This window comes from Saccopteryx bilineata, chromosome X (assembly GCF_036850765.1).
Source record: "Saccopteryx bilineata isolate mSacBil1 chromosome X, mSacBil1_pri_phased_curated, whole genome shotgun sequence".
In the NCBI taxonomy this organism is placed as follows: domain Eukaryota; kingdom Metazoa; phylum Chordata; class Mammalia; order Chiroptera; family Emballonuridae; genus Saccopteryx; species Saccopteryx bilineata.
The window spans coordinates 10,733,681-10,751,273 of NC_089502.1; the positions used below are offsets into that span (position 1 = coordinate 10,733,681).

The 17,593-nt window shown below is 37.5% G+C and overlaps 1 protein-coding gene across 1 annotated transcript in view; it reads left to right on the forward strand.

Annotated features, from left to right (window-relative positions):
- The window catches only part of GPC4 (glypican 4), a 134,172-nt gene that overhangs the window by 91,677 nt on the left and 24,902 nt on the right, over positions 1 to 17,593 (forward strand). The window contains exon 3 of the mRNA XM_066249289.1: positions 7,423 to 7,814. Coding sequence (XP_066105386.1) covers positions 7,423 to 7,814 — 392 coding nt within the window. The remainder of the gene's footprint in view (positions 1 to 7,422; positions 7,815 to 17,593) is intronic.

Here is a 17,593-nt window from a genome sequence, read left to right on the forward strand (position 1 = left end):
AGGTTTATATATGAGGCTGGATAATAGATCCACATACAGGTTAGTGTACAGAACATTTGCAATGGCTGCTTCAACCTCCTAGCTTACTTAAATATGCCCTCAGCCTTCTCGGTGGGCACTTCTATAAAAGGGACTGTGGGTGTATTAAAGTGAATTGGCTTCTGGTGCTAGAAATGGAATTGGGTCCAGTGGAAGAGACTTTACAGTACTGAGACTGTATTCCTGGCCACCTTACCAAGTGATAGGGGCCACGAGAGAGAGACATTGTATTTACTCACTACAAGCTTTAACACACAGAGTTCATTAACTAATAAAATTAACCTTGAAGTAAAGGCTTTATCTACTTTGGCATGAACCCCTAGTACCCTTTGATATGTTAACAGTACTAATAAGGGCTGCCCCTGGCAATTATCTTGACATCCTGGGAAAGGTCTACTGATGTGCTATCAGTTGGTGAACATTCGTCAAATACATGTTCTTTGAGTACACCGTGCCCTAAGAGGCACTACTGAGAATTGGGATTGCGATTATGCACAATTAAAGGAAGCTGTGTGTTAAAAAATTTATACAGACTTCACCAAAAAAGGAAGATTTTTGTAGATGCTTATGTTAGTTGTTCTTCATTAAGTACTTGATCTTGGGTGAAAGACTGGATAGGAATAACTTTTTGAGTTTTCTTAACTGCAAAAAAAATGATTTGAAGCATTTACAATGAGGCTATTTTTCTCATGAAAATTTTGTTGATGTGGTAACTTAATGTTTGCATGCCGCACCAGGGCTGTGAAATACAGCCTTTACTGTTGTAAAGAGGGAATTAATCTATATATAAAAAGCAGCATCCTGATAGTGTAAATACAAGGTGGTAATTTATAGCACCAAGCAAATGGATTGAATAGAAAGGGCTTCCAATCTCTTAAGGTCATGGGTTAATTCTAGAATGCATTCTAGCTCATTAATCAATGGCCAGTCGATTGTTTATAAAGGAGTAACTAAAGGCACTTAATAGCAGAACTGGGGGGGGGTCAATTCTTTTGACCTGTTTCAAGAATTTTGAATGTTTATTTGATGCAAGACAAGTGGCTGGGGATAGAAGTTCCAGAAGTACATGATCTTCTTTTTATAACACACAAGATATTTAAATAAACAATTTTTATATGAAAAACTTTTGCGTTTTCATTCTAGTTTTTCTCAGGTTAAATTGGTACTATTGGCATTAAACATCATCACCTTTTAGAGCTGCAAAATACTCACAGTCCCCTAACTCAACCCTGTATTTTGATGAAGAAGGTAATATGCAAATGAAATATGTGGAGAGCATTGGACATTGTTGTTTAATCCTGGTGTTTAATCCTGAATTTTCTTTTCCTTAATTCTCTTGCTTAATTGTTTGCCCTGCTTTTTAAAAAAAATATGTCTGTGGTGTTTATGATGTTGTTTCTTTTAATATAATGTGCAATCTCTTCCCTAGGTTGATGTTTCTCCATTCTGTGTTTTTTGCTCAGTAGTTACTCCCACCCTCATAGATGTCTGGGACATTTCACAGCATTGGAAGCAAGAGCCATTAAGAATTCCCATTAGCTAAATTGCTACCAGTTTTATAAGGCCTTGGGTATTCTTAACTGATTTCCAGCAGCTTTGGCTTACTTTATGTTCCACCCAGATGGATAATATTGGCCCCTGTCAAGAAAGATGAAAAACCAATCTTAAAAGATTTTTAAATGGTTGTAGATATAAAGAAACTCTAAAGGTGACAATAATATCACCTCATGTATTATGAATAGGGTCCATTTATTGAGCATCTATTATGTGCCAGGAATGAACAATATGAGGTGAGTTAGTAATAGCTCCAGTTTACAGATGAGGCATCAGAGAGTCATAGAGATGAAATCTTTTGTCCAATCAAGGTCATATAGCTCATAAATGAGATAGCCCATGCTTTTCTCACTATGTCATGCTGCTCTGGATATGCAGCATGCTACAGTGTTTATTTCCATCCCTACGTTAAGTGCTCATTCATGAGCCCTAGGAGTAGCAATTACTTGACCCTTAGAACAACAGACATTCTTAAGGCTCCAAACTGAAAATTGAAAGGAAATAAACCCTGATCACAGACACTGTATCTCAACTACTTGTAAACTGTCTCCTTTCTGACTGTCTTTTCAGATACCAACAGCGTCACTTAAAACAGACTCCCTGAGCAGCAGTTTTCATGAATACAAACAGTTGCTGCAAAGGGAGATCTAATTTCCAATTAACTCAGCTTCTGATCATTGTGGAACTCTGTTTTATACCACTCCTGGCTGCGTTCTCTCTTAGCCACCATGTATCTTATAATGGGCTTCAGGCATAGTGATTATGAAGGGATAAGTGCTAGGTGTCTCAGGACAACACAGGCTTTCTGTAGCAGTTAAAATCTGACTTTAATCCTGAATGCTGAATAATGGGGAAAAAAAGTGGAGGTGAGCATTACAATGATTAATGAAGTTGCTATTGATTACTGTGGACCATGACCTGAAAGTATGGAACAGCGTATGAAAGAATTATACAAGAACATTGGAGAAGTGCTAGTTTGTTAGAAAGACAGACACAAAAGTTTTTATTTTTCTTCTTTCCTTGCAGCAAATTATGCTTTGGTTGGTAATGTACCTAACTGGTATGAATGTTAGAATTTGATTTTTGTCCTTAAAATGTCTCTGAGGCAAAAAGCACGGGTAGAATAGCCCCATTTAACAGGGATAGTAGGAATAAGTAAGGAAAAACAAATTTGAGTCCTTTCTTCCTGTTGATATCCATAGGTGTTATAGATGAATATTTAAAACTTACTCCATGAAGTGAAAGATTAGGATTTCATAGGTGCTTTAAAATTTTCTGGCATACTCATAAAACCGTGTGTGAGAGTAGCAGTAAAGGTAAATTGGATGGAGAAAATTTGTTTTTCTAAAAATTTTCATTACAGTCTTATTGAGGAGGATGGTTAAGATGAATGGTAAAATTGTGTGCTTTGATTTGAGCCATTAATAGCCACTTAGTAAGTACTTATTATACAGCCATTTGGAGAGATTAAATTATCAGATTTAATTTGTTATATCCGTTTTAGAGAATCTATATAGTCTACTCAAACAATCTTTATATTTATAATTTATGTGGCCACGCTGAAGAATCTTTAAAAATGTGAAGGAATGGAAACCATTTTTCTGAATGATCAAATGAATTAGAATTTAGCCTGTATATAGCATCAAGATAAACTAATCTCTCACTCTCTGTCTCTGTCTTACTCTCTCTCTTTAATACACACACACACACACACACACACACATACTCACTCACACACGCACTCATACACACACAGCCTTTCCTAGACAATGATATATTTGAGTCATGGGAAGTACAGTGAGGTCCATGGTGGTGTTGTTCCAACAGCATCCTAATTTGAAATCAATGTTCTTAATTAGATAATTTATCTTGTACTCCGTAGGCTCTTGACCTGAATGAGGAACTTTAAAACTACTTCATTTTTCCCATAAAATGTTCAATACCTTAGTCTTTCTTTGACCTGGAGCATTTTGAAGCCTAACAGATGAATTCTGACATTTCATAGAAGTTTTAAAGGAACACTAAGCTAGACATGCCACTCCGCCCCCACTCTTAACTCCAGTATGGTTGTATGTGCCATTCATTGGGAACACAGCCGAGTATTCAGAATTACTCAGTGAGTCATGAAAGCGCAAGTGAAATAATTCTTAACATTTCATTTTTACATTAAATGATGTGTACCCGTTTTATGAGCAGTATAATAAAAATCCAGTGCAGATACTCCTCCGCTTACAATGGGGTAACTTTATGTCCCAGTAAACCCATTGTAAGTTGAAAATCTTGTAAATTGAAAATCCATTTAATATACCTAACCTACCAAACATCATGACTTAGCCTAGTCTACCTCAAACATGCTTAGAATACTTATATTCGCCTAAAGTAACATGCTTAGAAAACTTATATTAGCCTAAAGTTGGATGAAGTCATTTCGCTGCTGCTCTGCAGAATCACTGGAGAGTATTGTACTCTACATCACTATCACAGGAAAAGATCAACATTCAAAATTTGAAGTATAGGCCCTGGCCGGTTGGCTCAGCGGTGGAGCGTCGGCCTGGCGTGCGGGGGGGACCCGGGTTCGATTTCCGGCCAGGGCACATAGGAGGGGCGCCCATTTGCTTCTCCACCCCCTTCCTTCCTCTCTGTCTCTCTCTTCCCCTCCCGCAGCCGGGGCTCCATTGGAGCAAGGATGGCCCGGGCGCTGGGGATGGCTCCTTGGCCTCTGCCCCGGGCGCTGGAGTGGCTCTGGTCGTGGCTGAGCGACGCCCCGGAGGGGCAGAGCGTCGCCCCTGGTGGGCGTGCCGGGTGGATCCTGGTCAGTTGCATGCGGGAGTCTGTCTGACTGTCTCTCTCCGTTTCCAGCTTCAAGAAAGATGAAAAGAAAAAAAAAATTGAAGTATAGTTTCTGCAGAATGCATATGGCTTTTTTTTAAAATAATTTTATTTTTTTAATGGGGCAACATCAATAAATCAGGATACATATATTCAAATATAACATGTCCAGGTTATCTTGTCATTCAATTATGTTGCATACCCATCACCCAAAGTCAGATTGTCCTCTGTCACCTTCTATCTAGTTTTCTTTGTGCCCCTCCCCTTCCCCCTTTCCCTCTCCCTCTCCCCCCTCCCCCCATAACCACCACACTCTTATCAATGTCTCTTAGTCTCACTTTTGTGTCCCACCTACGTATGGAATAATGCAGTTCCTGTTTTTTTCTGATTTACTTATTTCACTTCATATAATGTTATCAAGATCCCACCATTTTGCTGTAAATGATCCAATGTCATCATTTCTTTTTCAGCACCATGAAGTCAATCAGTCATAAGTCAAACCGTTGCAAGTTAGGGACCAACTGAATATGGAAGGACCTATGGTTGCTTTTATAATCTACTCTTTGGATTTAAAAATATTAATAGCACTGGATAAACACAAGGCTTGTGCATTGATCTCAATGGTCACACTCTATTTCTCCATTATGTGAGAGCCATCTATGTGTGCAACACATTGGGCATGCAATGACACAATTCACTGGTCTTTTTTTTTTTATGTCTCCAGTGTATCAGCCCCACTTAACAAGAATGCTGGTGATTCAGGCAAGGTGTGGAAAGTGGACCAGATGACTTTTATGGTCTCTTCTCACCCTAAAACTTTTCAGCTTTCAATTCTGGAGAAGTGCCACCTGCATTTGATGATGAGCTGAAAGACACTTCCGCAAGAAAATACACCCCCAGAACATCATGAAATAATCAACTCAAGATTACAACCAAAAAAAAAATTTATTGGGAAGACATTTTCCCCTAATTAAACATGAACATAGCTGAATGCCTCACATTCAACACAATCCCTGAGCTGGTGATCATTGCCAGTAAGAAGGAAAATAGGAGAAGTCTCACTGACGATAGCAGTGGTTCTCAAATTTTAGGGTTCAGAGAGTCACAGATGGCTGGGCGCAACCTTCTGTGTTTCTGATTCTCAGTAGGTTTAGGCTGACGCTCAAGAATTTGCAATTCTAACAAGGGTCCTTGTAATGTTGATGCATGACCATCATGGGACCACACTTGAGAACCACTTGGGATTTTGGAGAGAATTGGAGGACTTCCTAGGTACCTGATTTGAGCAATGCTTTTGTAGGGTTCCCCTAGCTCCTGTTGTACTTTCTGACCATCTTCCAGTGAGAGGACATTGGTAAAAATGCCAGGTTGTACACCTGTAATGGGGATGAAGGAGTTGTTGACTTGCCCAGTTTTTAATCTTCAGAGGGAATCCATTTCCCTTTCTCTCTCTGAAGACAGCCTAGGAAATAAAAGGCAAGTAGTAGAGGAAATAAAAACTGGATAAACAAAACACGGAGTTTGGAAAGCTGGACCCAAAGGACCATGATTTTCATTTTAGCCCCAAACCCCAAGAAACCACATGATGATGAGACAAGGTCTTTGGTATGTACTTTCTTGAAAGTGAGGGAAGTAAGTTATATACATCCCCTCCAAAAGGCTTCAGTGTTTTCACTTCAGGTTTTGAGCATCTATTTGGAATTAGTTTTCAGCCTCTGGTTCGTCCACCCAGCATGTAAAGAAAACGATTTTGTAGCACTATTGCATTTCGATAAGGTTTCTAATGTTCTTCTGGCTTTGAAGGAGGCCTCCTATTTTCTTTTCTGCTCCATGTTCACTTGGGGGCAGTTTATTATTTGATGTGATCCTTATATTTTGCTTTGGTATTTATTATATTTCATACTTAAAACTTGATATCATGAGGTGTTTGTTTTTATAGCAGGCATAGATTCAAGAATGATTAATGTTACAGATATACTGTTGGCTCCTCTTTTCATTGAACTTCCTGAGAAGAGTTTTAGGAGAAACTAAATTCCAATTGACATTTACGTGATTAAAATCTTTAACACTTATACTGTGGGTATGTGGTGAGCAAAAAGTAAATCTGTAATAACATGGTATTATGTTTTTTTCAGTTATTTTTCTGTGCTTCAGTTATTTGACTTATAAATATATCAATTATATCAGTTGAGTCTGTTATGCATTTTATATACCTCTCTCTTCCTCTCTTTCTTCCTCTCTTCTCCTTCTCTCTTTCATTTTCTCCTCTCTCTCTTTCTCCTTTTCTCTCTCCCTTTTGGAAGAAAAACTCATGTTACAATATGAATCCCATAGGAACTCATGATCAAATTGGATATCCCAATTTGTACCAATGACACAGGGAACACCTGAGAACTATTTTTCAGAAAACTTAAGTGCTTGCTTTTGGAGTAATCCATTATGTCTCCTGGCCTCAAGCATTTCCCAGGCCTTTTTCTTACTTGTCATGTGGATATAAGGAGGAGAAAAGAAAAATATTTTGTCCAAATAAAACAACACTTTTTGAAATACTTTCCCTGGTGTCAGATTACAGTTATGAGGCATTATTAATAGTTTAGATTCTTGCAGCATTAAGTTCTGAGAAACCTCATGTTATGGACTTCATGTACTAACTTTTTTTCCAATTCTTTATTTACCTTGTGACTGAATGATAGAGAAGAGTGAATGTGTATTTGTGTGTGTATGTATGTTTTGTATTGACTCCTGATAAGTTGTTAGTTATAATTTCATTTTCCCACCTCTCTTTGATGTAGACACATGTCAGTGACTTTGTGATGTAGATGTGTTTTCATTGACAAATGATCAGAAATTCCAGATTGACCAAAAGAAATCTACCCTATATCCAAGCATGTTTTCCAATTTATTTTCATGATTTTTTTGTTTTCTAGTTTATTTGAAAAACACTTGGTTATTTAATTACTGAAAACTCTTTTCTTTCTTTTTTTTTTGTTTTGGTTTTAGAATTCTTTAAAGAACTACTTGAAAATGCAGAGAAATCTCTGAATGACATGTTTGTGAAGACATATGGCCACTTATACATGCAAAATTCTGAGCTATTTAAAGATCTCTTCGAAGAGTTGAAGCGCTACTATATGGTAGGAAATGTGAACCTGGAAGAAATGCTAAATGATTTCTGGGCTCGCCTTCTGGAGCGGATGTTCCGCCTGGTGAACTCCCAGTACCACTTTACAGATGATTATCTAGAATGTGTGAGCAAGTATACTGAGCAGCTGAAGCCCTTTGGAGATGTCCCTCGGAAATTGAAGCTACAGATTACTCGTGCATTTGTAGCAGCACGCACTTTTGCTCAAGGCTTAGCAGTTGCAAGAGATGTAGTAAGCAAAGTCTCAGTGGTAAGTGCTATTTGCATTTTGTGTTTTTCTTTTGTTTCATTTTAAAATCAAGTTTGGGTAAGGTAGAAAAATTAATCAGTATAACTCCATTGGCTCAGCAACACTCTTTTTTCCTTTTAAATTCTTTTTTTCCCTCCTTATTAAGTAAGAGATGGGAAGGCAAGGAGGCAGTGAGACAGACTCCCATATGCACCCCAACTGGGTTCCACCTGGCAAGCTCTCTACAGTGTGATGCTCTGCCCATCTGGGGCCGCTGATTTGTTGCTTGGCAACCAAGCTATTTTAGCACCTGAGGCGAGGCCATAGAATTATTCTCAGTGCTTGGGGCCAACTTGCTGGAACTATTCAAGTTGTGGCTGCATGAGGTAGAGAGAGAGAGAGAGGGAGAGGGAGAGGGGTCAAGAAGCAAATGGTTACTTTTCCTGTGTGCCCTGACTAGGAATTGAACCCAGGACTTCCAATGCCAGGCTGATGCTCTACTGCTGAGCCAACCAGCCAGGGCCTCAATTCTTTTTTTGCCTCTTTTGTCTTATACTTTGTGTTTATATATGTACCTTATATAGTTATAAACAATACTATGATAAGCATCTTTGTATATCATTATCATTCTTTTTTTTTTCTTTTTTTGTGAGACAGAGAGAGGGACAGATAGGGACAGACAGGAAAGGAGAGAGATGAGAAGCATCAAATCTTCATTGCAGTACCTTAGTTCATTGATTGCTTTCTCATATGTGTCTTGCTATAGCATAGCAAGTAACCCCTTGCTCAAGCCAGCGACCTTGGACTTCAAGCCAGAGATCATGGGGTCATGTCTATGATCCCACACTCAAGCCAGCGACCCCTTGCTCAAGCCAGATGAGCCTGGACTCAAGGCAGTGACCTTGGGGTTCCAAATCTGGGTCCTCTGTGTCCCAGTCCGATGCTCTATACACTGCACCACCCCCTGGTCAATCTCATTATCATTCTTCTCTGTGGATTTGTTTGGGTAGTTATTCTTAGGAGTAGTATATATATTCACATTGGAACTTTAAATAAAAATGTGTTTAATACCTCCATACTCTTTTCAGCTCCTCTTCCACTTCCTCTCCAGAGGAAGGAAACATACACAGACAGGGTCCACATTAGATTGATTCAAGTGACTATGTTTGAGTCTACTAGTTACAGACTAGAGAAGCGTTTAACATCCATAACTGTGTTTCCTTGTTATAAGGTGTATCCAGATTCTTTAGGAAGACATCTTTCTATGACAACTCATGTATGCTACCCGATCTTGACATATGGCTTTAATTATAGAATTACCAGTAGAGGGAAGGAAATTACAAAATGTGGGCAAAAGCAGAGATTTGAAGAGGGGGAGGATTCTGTGGCTCCTTCACTCTCCTACCCCCTCAGATGAAATTTGAAAACTTCTTGAAGGCCTTTCCACTTCTACCTTTCCATCATTCAGTGCCAGTGAAGAATTAGAATATATTTGGCCAAAGTTATCTTTGGAGGATTTATCTTAATGCAATACCTTTAGGCCTTCAAAAGAAAATTTAAATTTTAGTTCATTTCTAAAAAGTCTGGAGACAAAAGTGCAACAGCTTCTACTTTGGTCTTTTGGTTGTTTTGAGGATGGGAGGAATGGTCAATAAAAACTGGGCAGTAATACAAGCACTAAAATGTCAACCTGATTGCCTATCAGAAAGTTCATTTAGAGTTCAAATGATTGTGTAATTTATTTCGCGAACTGGGACATTTATTGTTTAGATCAGGAGGTGCTTATTGACAATCCTACCCAGACACGTAGCATTAATTTTTAATAGGGAACCAGGACTGTACTGGACAAAGCAGGATGCATTGTCACCCTAGTTAGAGAGGAAGTAACATTCTCCAAAATGAAGATGGAAATTCTAAAGAATTGTGAATTATTAAAAAAATAGATGGTTATAGGATATTTCATATTAGAACTAGGTGACAAAATGGGTTCATTGATTGATTACATTCATTATTATAATTTTATTTGTTTTCTCTTCTTTGGGCTAGGAACTGTCAGGAAACAATTCTTTTCAGCATGCTTTTGTTCATTCTTTTTCTTCCCGATATTTTCATTGTATTGTAAATTGCAAAACACCATTAGGGCATATGAGTGTGAGTGGAGCAAAGAGGGAGAAGATTGTTGTAATTGAAGGAATAATCTGGTTCCTGAACTGCTGACAGTCTCAGCAACCATTATTAATCTTGGAGATGTTGATGTCAGAATCTCTCAACAAGACACAATCTGGATCAAGGTAATTTACAGTGTAGTTCACCTAATACATTGGCTCTTCTTCAACAATTCCTTGTGTTCATGTTCACCCTAAACTGAATAGGCAGAAAGGCACTGCTCTGTGGTTTGCATATCTGTGTGTGTGTGTGTGTGTGTGTGTGTGTGTGTGTGAAAGAGAGAGAGAGAGAGAGAGAGAGAGAGAGAGAGAAGGTGAGAAAGTGAAAGTGAAAGGCAAGGGGGACAAAGCCCTTTGCAAGTGTTTGATTATTTGTGGTTTATTTACATTAACCACCCATCCTCCTTTGTGTTGATTCTTTTTTTATTTAATTAATTGTGTCTACATAGATTCTAGGGTCACCCTAATGCATCCCCCCTCCCCCTATTCCCCTCAACATCCCCCTTATCCCCCTCCCTATAGCACCCTTCCCCTTCCCTTCAGGTTTATCCCATCCTATCATCCCCTTTCCCTCTGTCCTCTTTTCCTTTGGTCCCTTGATTCTTAGGAAGGACCAGGCACCTGGCTCAAGTCTAACTAACCTCACTTTGCAAGATTGTAACCCTTTTAGAGAACTGAGATTCCAGAAAACCCAAGTTACCCTGGAGGGTGGTTGTTGAAACAAGGAAGCAGCATAGAGACAGCTTAGTACAAGTTAGAACAGGGGTCCCCAAACTTTTACACAGGGGGCCAGTTCACTGTCCCTCAGACCGTTGGAGGGCCGGACAATTAAAAAAAACTATGAACAAATCCCTATGCACACTGCACATATCTTATTTTAAAGTAAACAAACAAACAAACAAAAAAACGGGAACAAATACAATATTTAAAATAAAGAACAAGTAAATCTAAATCAACAAACTGACCAGTATTTCAATGGGAACTATACTCCTCTCACTGATCACCAATGAAAGAGGTGCCCCTTCCAGGAATGCGGCAGAGGTGGATAAATGGCCTCAGGGGGCCGCATGTGGCCTGCGGGGCCGCATTTTGGGGACCCCTGGGTTAGAAGATTGAGGGTGTAAAGCTTGCCATGATCCACATCATCCCACCTCCCAAAATTTTGGGAGAAATAAGCAGTTGTCGCTTCTCTATGTTGCATTCTTTTTGACATGGTTCTCAAAAATAACTATGGGAAATCAATAAGATTGAGTTTTGTATTTAAGTTTCAAGCCCCTTCACCAATGCAATAAAGAGCCTGTGACCCAAAATAAAACTGTCACAATTTCTGATGGTCCTTTTGGTATGATTTTTTTTAAAAGGAGGAAATAGACTTCCTGTATAACTTTGTATTGTATTACTTTCTTAATATAACTCTATTGTTTTAGAATTGATCTCTTTTTGATATTTACTGTATTTTCATATCTGCCTAAGAGATATTTACACAGTTATATGAGAATACAATTGATACAAGCTATAGAGCTTAATTTACTTCAAATATGCATTACTTGCCAATTGTTTAGTTGATAATGCTGTTTTATAACTAGTTTAAGTGTTGTAATTGGAAACTTAAAAATAATATTTTGCTTTCCTACTGAGTTTCTTTTTGACTTTAGGACTGACTTGAAATCAAGCCCTTCAACTAAATTGGGTTAAGTCATCAAAATTATATAATAATAAGACACTCAGGATCACATCACCTTTTAAAGATGCTAAAATACAAACTAGGTAAAAAAACGTGTTATCCATGTAGTATTTCTGTTTAGACAAAGTGAGCAAGGAATACTTGCACATTTGAGAACTATTTCTTACGTTAATTTTTAGAGTAGGCCTACCAGTTAAACAAATTTTTAAAGTTGAATTTATTGAGGTGACATTGGCTAATAAAATGATACAGGTTTCAGGATTACAAGTCTATCACACATCATCTGTATGTTGTACTGTGTGTTCACCACCCCAAGTCAGGTCTCCTTCCATCACCGCTTATCCCCCTTCACCCTCTTCTACCTCCCCCATCCCCTTTCCCTCTGATTATCACCAGACTGTTGTCTGTCTATAAGGTTTTTATTTTATTATTGTTAATTTAAGGAACAGTGGTATGGGGAAGACAAAAATGATCTGGTTGCCAAAAACATATTTCAGATTGAATGTCTTGAAAAATCTACATTTGATTAATAAAATAAGTAAGCTTTTCTACTGGTTCAGGTACCCAAGCAATGATTTTTCATATGGAATCCCCATCCTGCTCAGTGTTGTCCCAAATGCAGATGGCAGGTGGAACTAGGACAACATCCTAAGAGATAAGCCTGGAAAAGATTTTTCAGGGTAGATAATGTAATTGTGAATTAAAAGAGCTACTTCACCTACTTCATCTATAAAGAGGTCTTTAGTTATTTTAATGTTGATTTATATTGATTTTAGAGAAGGAGGGAGAGAGAGAGAGAGAGAGAGAAACATCAATCTGTTCCTGTATGTGTCCTGATTGGAGGATTGATGCTCTAACCAACCAAGCTGTCAGGCTAAGGCGAGATCTTTAATTTCAAATATGCAAAGCATCACAGTTTTGGGGCTAGTTATTGCATACTTACCCCAGATGTTCCCATTTTCTCTTCATTAATGGATGTCCTGGTTTCCCAGTTTACTTTTGCAACAAGAAAGGTTGCAGTTTTATGTTGAGCAATGATTTGGTTAACACTAAGCTTTTTACAGGCCAATAGCAGCAGCAAACTTAACTTGCTTCAAGAGAAAGTCACTTCTAAATTGAAGTATTCTTGTCTTGTTTCAGTTTTTTAGGGCCCAAAAAAATCCAGTGATTTCAGCTTACTCCATTTAATTTTACAATTCAAACTACAAAAGAGTTTCTTTAATTAGTTACAGATGTTTCAAGAATACCCTGGTGCTACACATCTTTGTATTACTTATTCAATCTTTACTTGTTTTCATGGTTCATGATACATTTCTTATTTACCTGTTTGTAGCAGCAGTTTTGCCCGGAAGGGCGAAGTCTGTTGTGGTCTTTCAAAAATGCACAAGTGGTTACATGCACCATGAAAATTAATAGCTCCTATGCCAAACAGAGTTAAATTCTCATGGTTTCATTTAACACTGACATAATGGGACTGTGTCTGCACCCCCACCCCAAACTACAGGGACTATAATTAGAAGTCGGTACCTTACCACTGTGATGTCTAAATGACTGTTGTGCCTTGTAAACAATTTCCATTTTCCCCCTTCATTTCTATCTATTCACAATGCCCAACACCTTCAAGAGTACTACTCAAATTATTTTGGCACTTTCCCCAATCATTACAAATTTTATAAATGGTCAATATAAAAAGGTCTTAAGAAGCAAAGCACAGACATCTATTCAACACAATAGTCTTTTTCACTTACAACCGAAGAACTGGAACTGCAGGAGGACGATGAGACTCTAGCTGTAGTGCAGATGGAGATGAAGATGGTGGTGCTGAGAGGGTGGAAAGTGTTAAGGACTGAATAAAAGGAAGTTAGAAACTCTCAAAATAAATAGATCCTTCTACAAGGGGTCTAATCCGATGATACTTTGACTTCCAGGTTGTAACTGAGTTTAATAATTTAAAACAAAATAAGGCATACTTTTGAGTGTTTAGGCAGCTTTAGTTTTAACTATAATGTACCTTCAAACATTCCTTAATGCATTCTAGCTTATTTTGTTATGCCTTTAATATTCCGTTATTGGGGAAATACTTAGAAATATCTTATCCTCCTCTCTTTGTATGTATATAGACTTCAAAACTAGGTAGGAAGTCATTTCATAAACTCATCACATCTCACCACATGTTTGGTTTTCCTATCTCTTTTACCATAATTTGTGAAATAGTTTCTGTTATTTTTATTGGGTGCTTATGTTACCAAGCAACAGGTAAAGTCTAGACCTTTTCTGTTTCTTTGGTACTAGTGGCTATGCACATGTACACAGAAAAATCCTGCAGCAAAAGTATGTTAGGGACTGGAATAAACTGAACAAATGTGTTTTTAACTTCAGTGCATGTTGACTGCCGTCACTGTAAAATGTGGCTTAAGGCTCATTCTGAATTACTGAAATGAAATCTAGGTTCTGTGAAAAGTACTGCTCCAATATTTTTCTTTCTTCAGGATGTTTACAGTAGATTTTTATGTGGTGTTTGTAAAATGCAGATTTTTTTGTAGAAAGTCTCAACCATATTAGAAGAGTCTGCAGAAAAAGGGACTTTTCTGCATAGGCTTTTTATAACAGAAATGGCATACAGATGTCATGTCAAATGTATATTTGAAGAAGGCAAGAATGAGTATTTTTAAGTGTTTAATAAGTTAAAAAGGAAATGATTATTCTTTCCTCTACTGACTTTTATAATGAAACATAGATCGGCTCCTAAAATCTAAATTCTAAGATGCCTCTTAGAGTTACTAATATTTAGAAAGACCTTGATAAGTCTTATTTGTCTTTTAAATACATTTTTTTAAGATTTCATTTATTCATTTGAGAAAAGAGAGAGAGAGAGGAGACACAAGGGGCAGAGGAGCAGGAAGCATCAACTCCCATATGTGCCTTGACCTAGTAAGCCCAGGGTTTCAAACCGGCAACCTAGGTGTTCCAGGTCAACGCTTTATCCACTGCGCTACCACAGGTCAGGCAAGTCTTATTTGTTTATAAAGAATTTATTTATTGATTTTATATAGAGAGAAAGTCAAGGGGAGGAGTGAGAAGCATCAAATTGTCATGGTTGCTACTTGTATGTGCTTTTACCAGGGAAGCCTGGGTTTCAAACTGGCAACCTTAGCATTCCAGGTCAATCCTCCATCCACTGAGCCCCCACAGGTCAGGCACCTTGATAAGTCTTGATGGATTTTATATGGCTTGAAAATGAGCTACTAGTATATTGCCATTTGGGTCAATAACTCAGATTGAGTTTGATTCATTCATATAGAAATATTGAGTCTAGATGATAGTGGCTTTCTATCATACTGTACCCCACAAAAAAGTAAACAAATTAAATTATCTCTTTCTTACATAAATAATATCAAAACTTTTTTCCTCCATAAACAATACTCCACTTTATAGTATAAATTGATAATTGCTGCTGTATTTAGCTTAAATTCTTTCAAAATGTTAAAAATTTCATAAAATATGTTTTCTCTTTTGTCCAGATAAAAATCTTTTTTTCATATTTAGCAGTGTTTGCTTGAGCCTTTGACTTCTTTGTGAGCAATAGCTAGTGAGTGATGTGATATATCTCTATCATCTATCTACTATCTATCTCTTTCTCTCTCTCTGTTTCTCTATCTATCTATCTATATATGTATGTATACATGCATATTTTTATCACCCCTGTAGCATATTGAACTATTTGAAGGATATAGCATTGACTGAATAAATCATTATTGTTGTTACTGTTTTTCGTTTTTGTTTGTTTTTTTTTCTGTGACAGAGACAGACAGAGGGACAGATAGGGGCAGACAGACAGAAAGGGAGAGAGATGAGAAGCATCAATTTTTTGTTGTGGCACATTAGTTGTTCATTGATTGCTTCCTCATATGTGCCTTGACTTGGGAAGCTACAGCAGACCGAGTGACCCCTTGTTCAAGCCAATAACCTTGGGCTCAAGCTGGTGAGCCTTGCTCCAACCAGATGACCCTGCGCTCAAGCTGGCAACCTCAGGGTCTCCAACCTGGGTCCTTCACATCCCAGTCTGACACTCTATCTACTGTGCCACCACCTAGTCAAGCTGCTGTTGTTGTTACTATTTATTATTAAACAATGTGTAAACTCATCCAATTATCCAATTGGTATTGTTCCACATAGAACAGTTAAGTGCTAACTTATTTTTCAATATAAAAACAGGTTCATTTGGTCAGTAAATTTGAAAACTGCAAATTGCAAGAAAACATACTGCCACAGAGCTGAATGTTCACTATATGTGGATGTCCTATACTAGGTCTAGGAGCTATGGAGAAGGACTGCCTACATGTGCTTCCCTCAATGTTCCTATATTCTATTACTGAAAAGAAGCCATTCATATAACCATCAAAGGAGTTCAGTGTACCTGTGTCAGAGCCAAACTGTCAGGGTTCAAATTTTGACCATTTATCAGAAGATCTGATGTGAGTCCTTTAATCTCTTTCAGTCTCTGTTTTCTTGTATGTGAAATGAAATTATAAACTCATCTCATATAATTTTTTAAGGCTTTAAATTAGTTAAAACATGGAAAGCACTTAGAACAGAGTCTGGCACATAGCAAGTATTCTAAGTATATCATATAAATGAATAAAATCCAATAAAAGCTATTAATACACAAGTTATTCTGACATAGAACAAAATGTGTTCCTCTTGAATCTTGACATCAAGACTTTTTTATAAATTTTTGGAATATTTGTTCTAATTCTGTGAAATACACCACTGGTATCTTTAGAAAAAATTTTAAATTGATTTTAAAGGGAAATAGAAGCATCCATATTTATTGTTCCACTTAGCTGTGCATTCATTGGTTGCTTCTTGTATGTGCCCTGACTGGAGATCCACCCTATAATCCTGGCATATCAGGACAACACTCTAACCAGATGAGCTACCTGGGCAGGGCTTTTAATTTTTTTTTAAATTGAATGCCATTAGTATCTTTATAGGAATGATGTTGAATCTATAGACTGCTTTGGGTAGTATAATCATCTTAATGTTACTTCTTCCTATCCTTAAACACGGTATATATGCTTTCACTTATTTGTATCTTCAGTGTATTATAATTTTCTAAATTGGCTTTTTATATCCTTGGTTAAATTTATTTCTAGGTATTTTATTCTTTTTGAAGCAATTATAAATAGGGTTGTTTTCTTAGTTTCCCTTTCTGTTCGTTTATTATTGGCGTATAAAAATATAGCTAATTTGTCAATATTTACATTGTATCCTGCTCCTTTACTGAATCAAAGACCCCTAATAGCAATAGTGATCTTTAGAATGAAGAAAAAAGTTGGAGGGATTACATTTTCTGATATCAAATTATACTACAAGGGCACAATAATCAAAACATGATACTGGCATAAAACAGGCACACAGATGAATGAAACAGAACAGAGAGCCCAGAAATAAGCCAACAATTTTATAGTCAATTAATATTTTACAAATAAAGCAAAAACATACAATATGGTAAAAATAGTCTATTTAGTAGTGTTGAGAATATTGTAAAAAAAAATAAAACAGGCCACCTTTTTACAATGAATTAAAGACTTAAACATTAGACTCAAAACCAGGGGTCCCCAAACTACAGCCCGCGGGCCACATGCGGCCCCTTGAGGCCAATTATCCGGCCCCCACCGCACTTCTGGAAGGGGCACCTGTTTCATTGGTGGTGAGAGGAGCATAGTTCCCATTGAAATACTGGTCAGTTTGTTGATTTAAATTTACTTGTTCTTTATTTTAAATATTGTATTTGTTCCCGTTTTGTTTTTTTACTTAAAAATAAGATATGTGGTAGGCTGACGTCACGGAAATGGCGCCGTGAGCAGCGCGTCCGACAGATCTCCCCTAAATCACAACAAATTTATCAACTAGAAACAGAAAAAATTTATCCTCAGAGCATTCCGGAG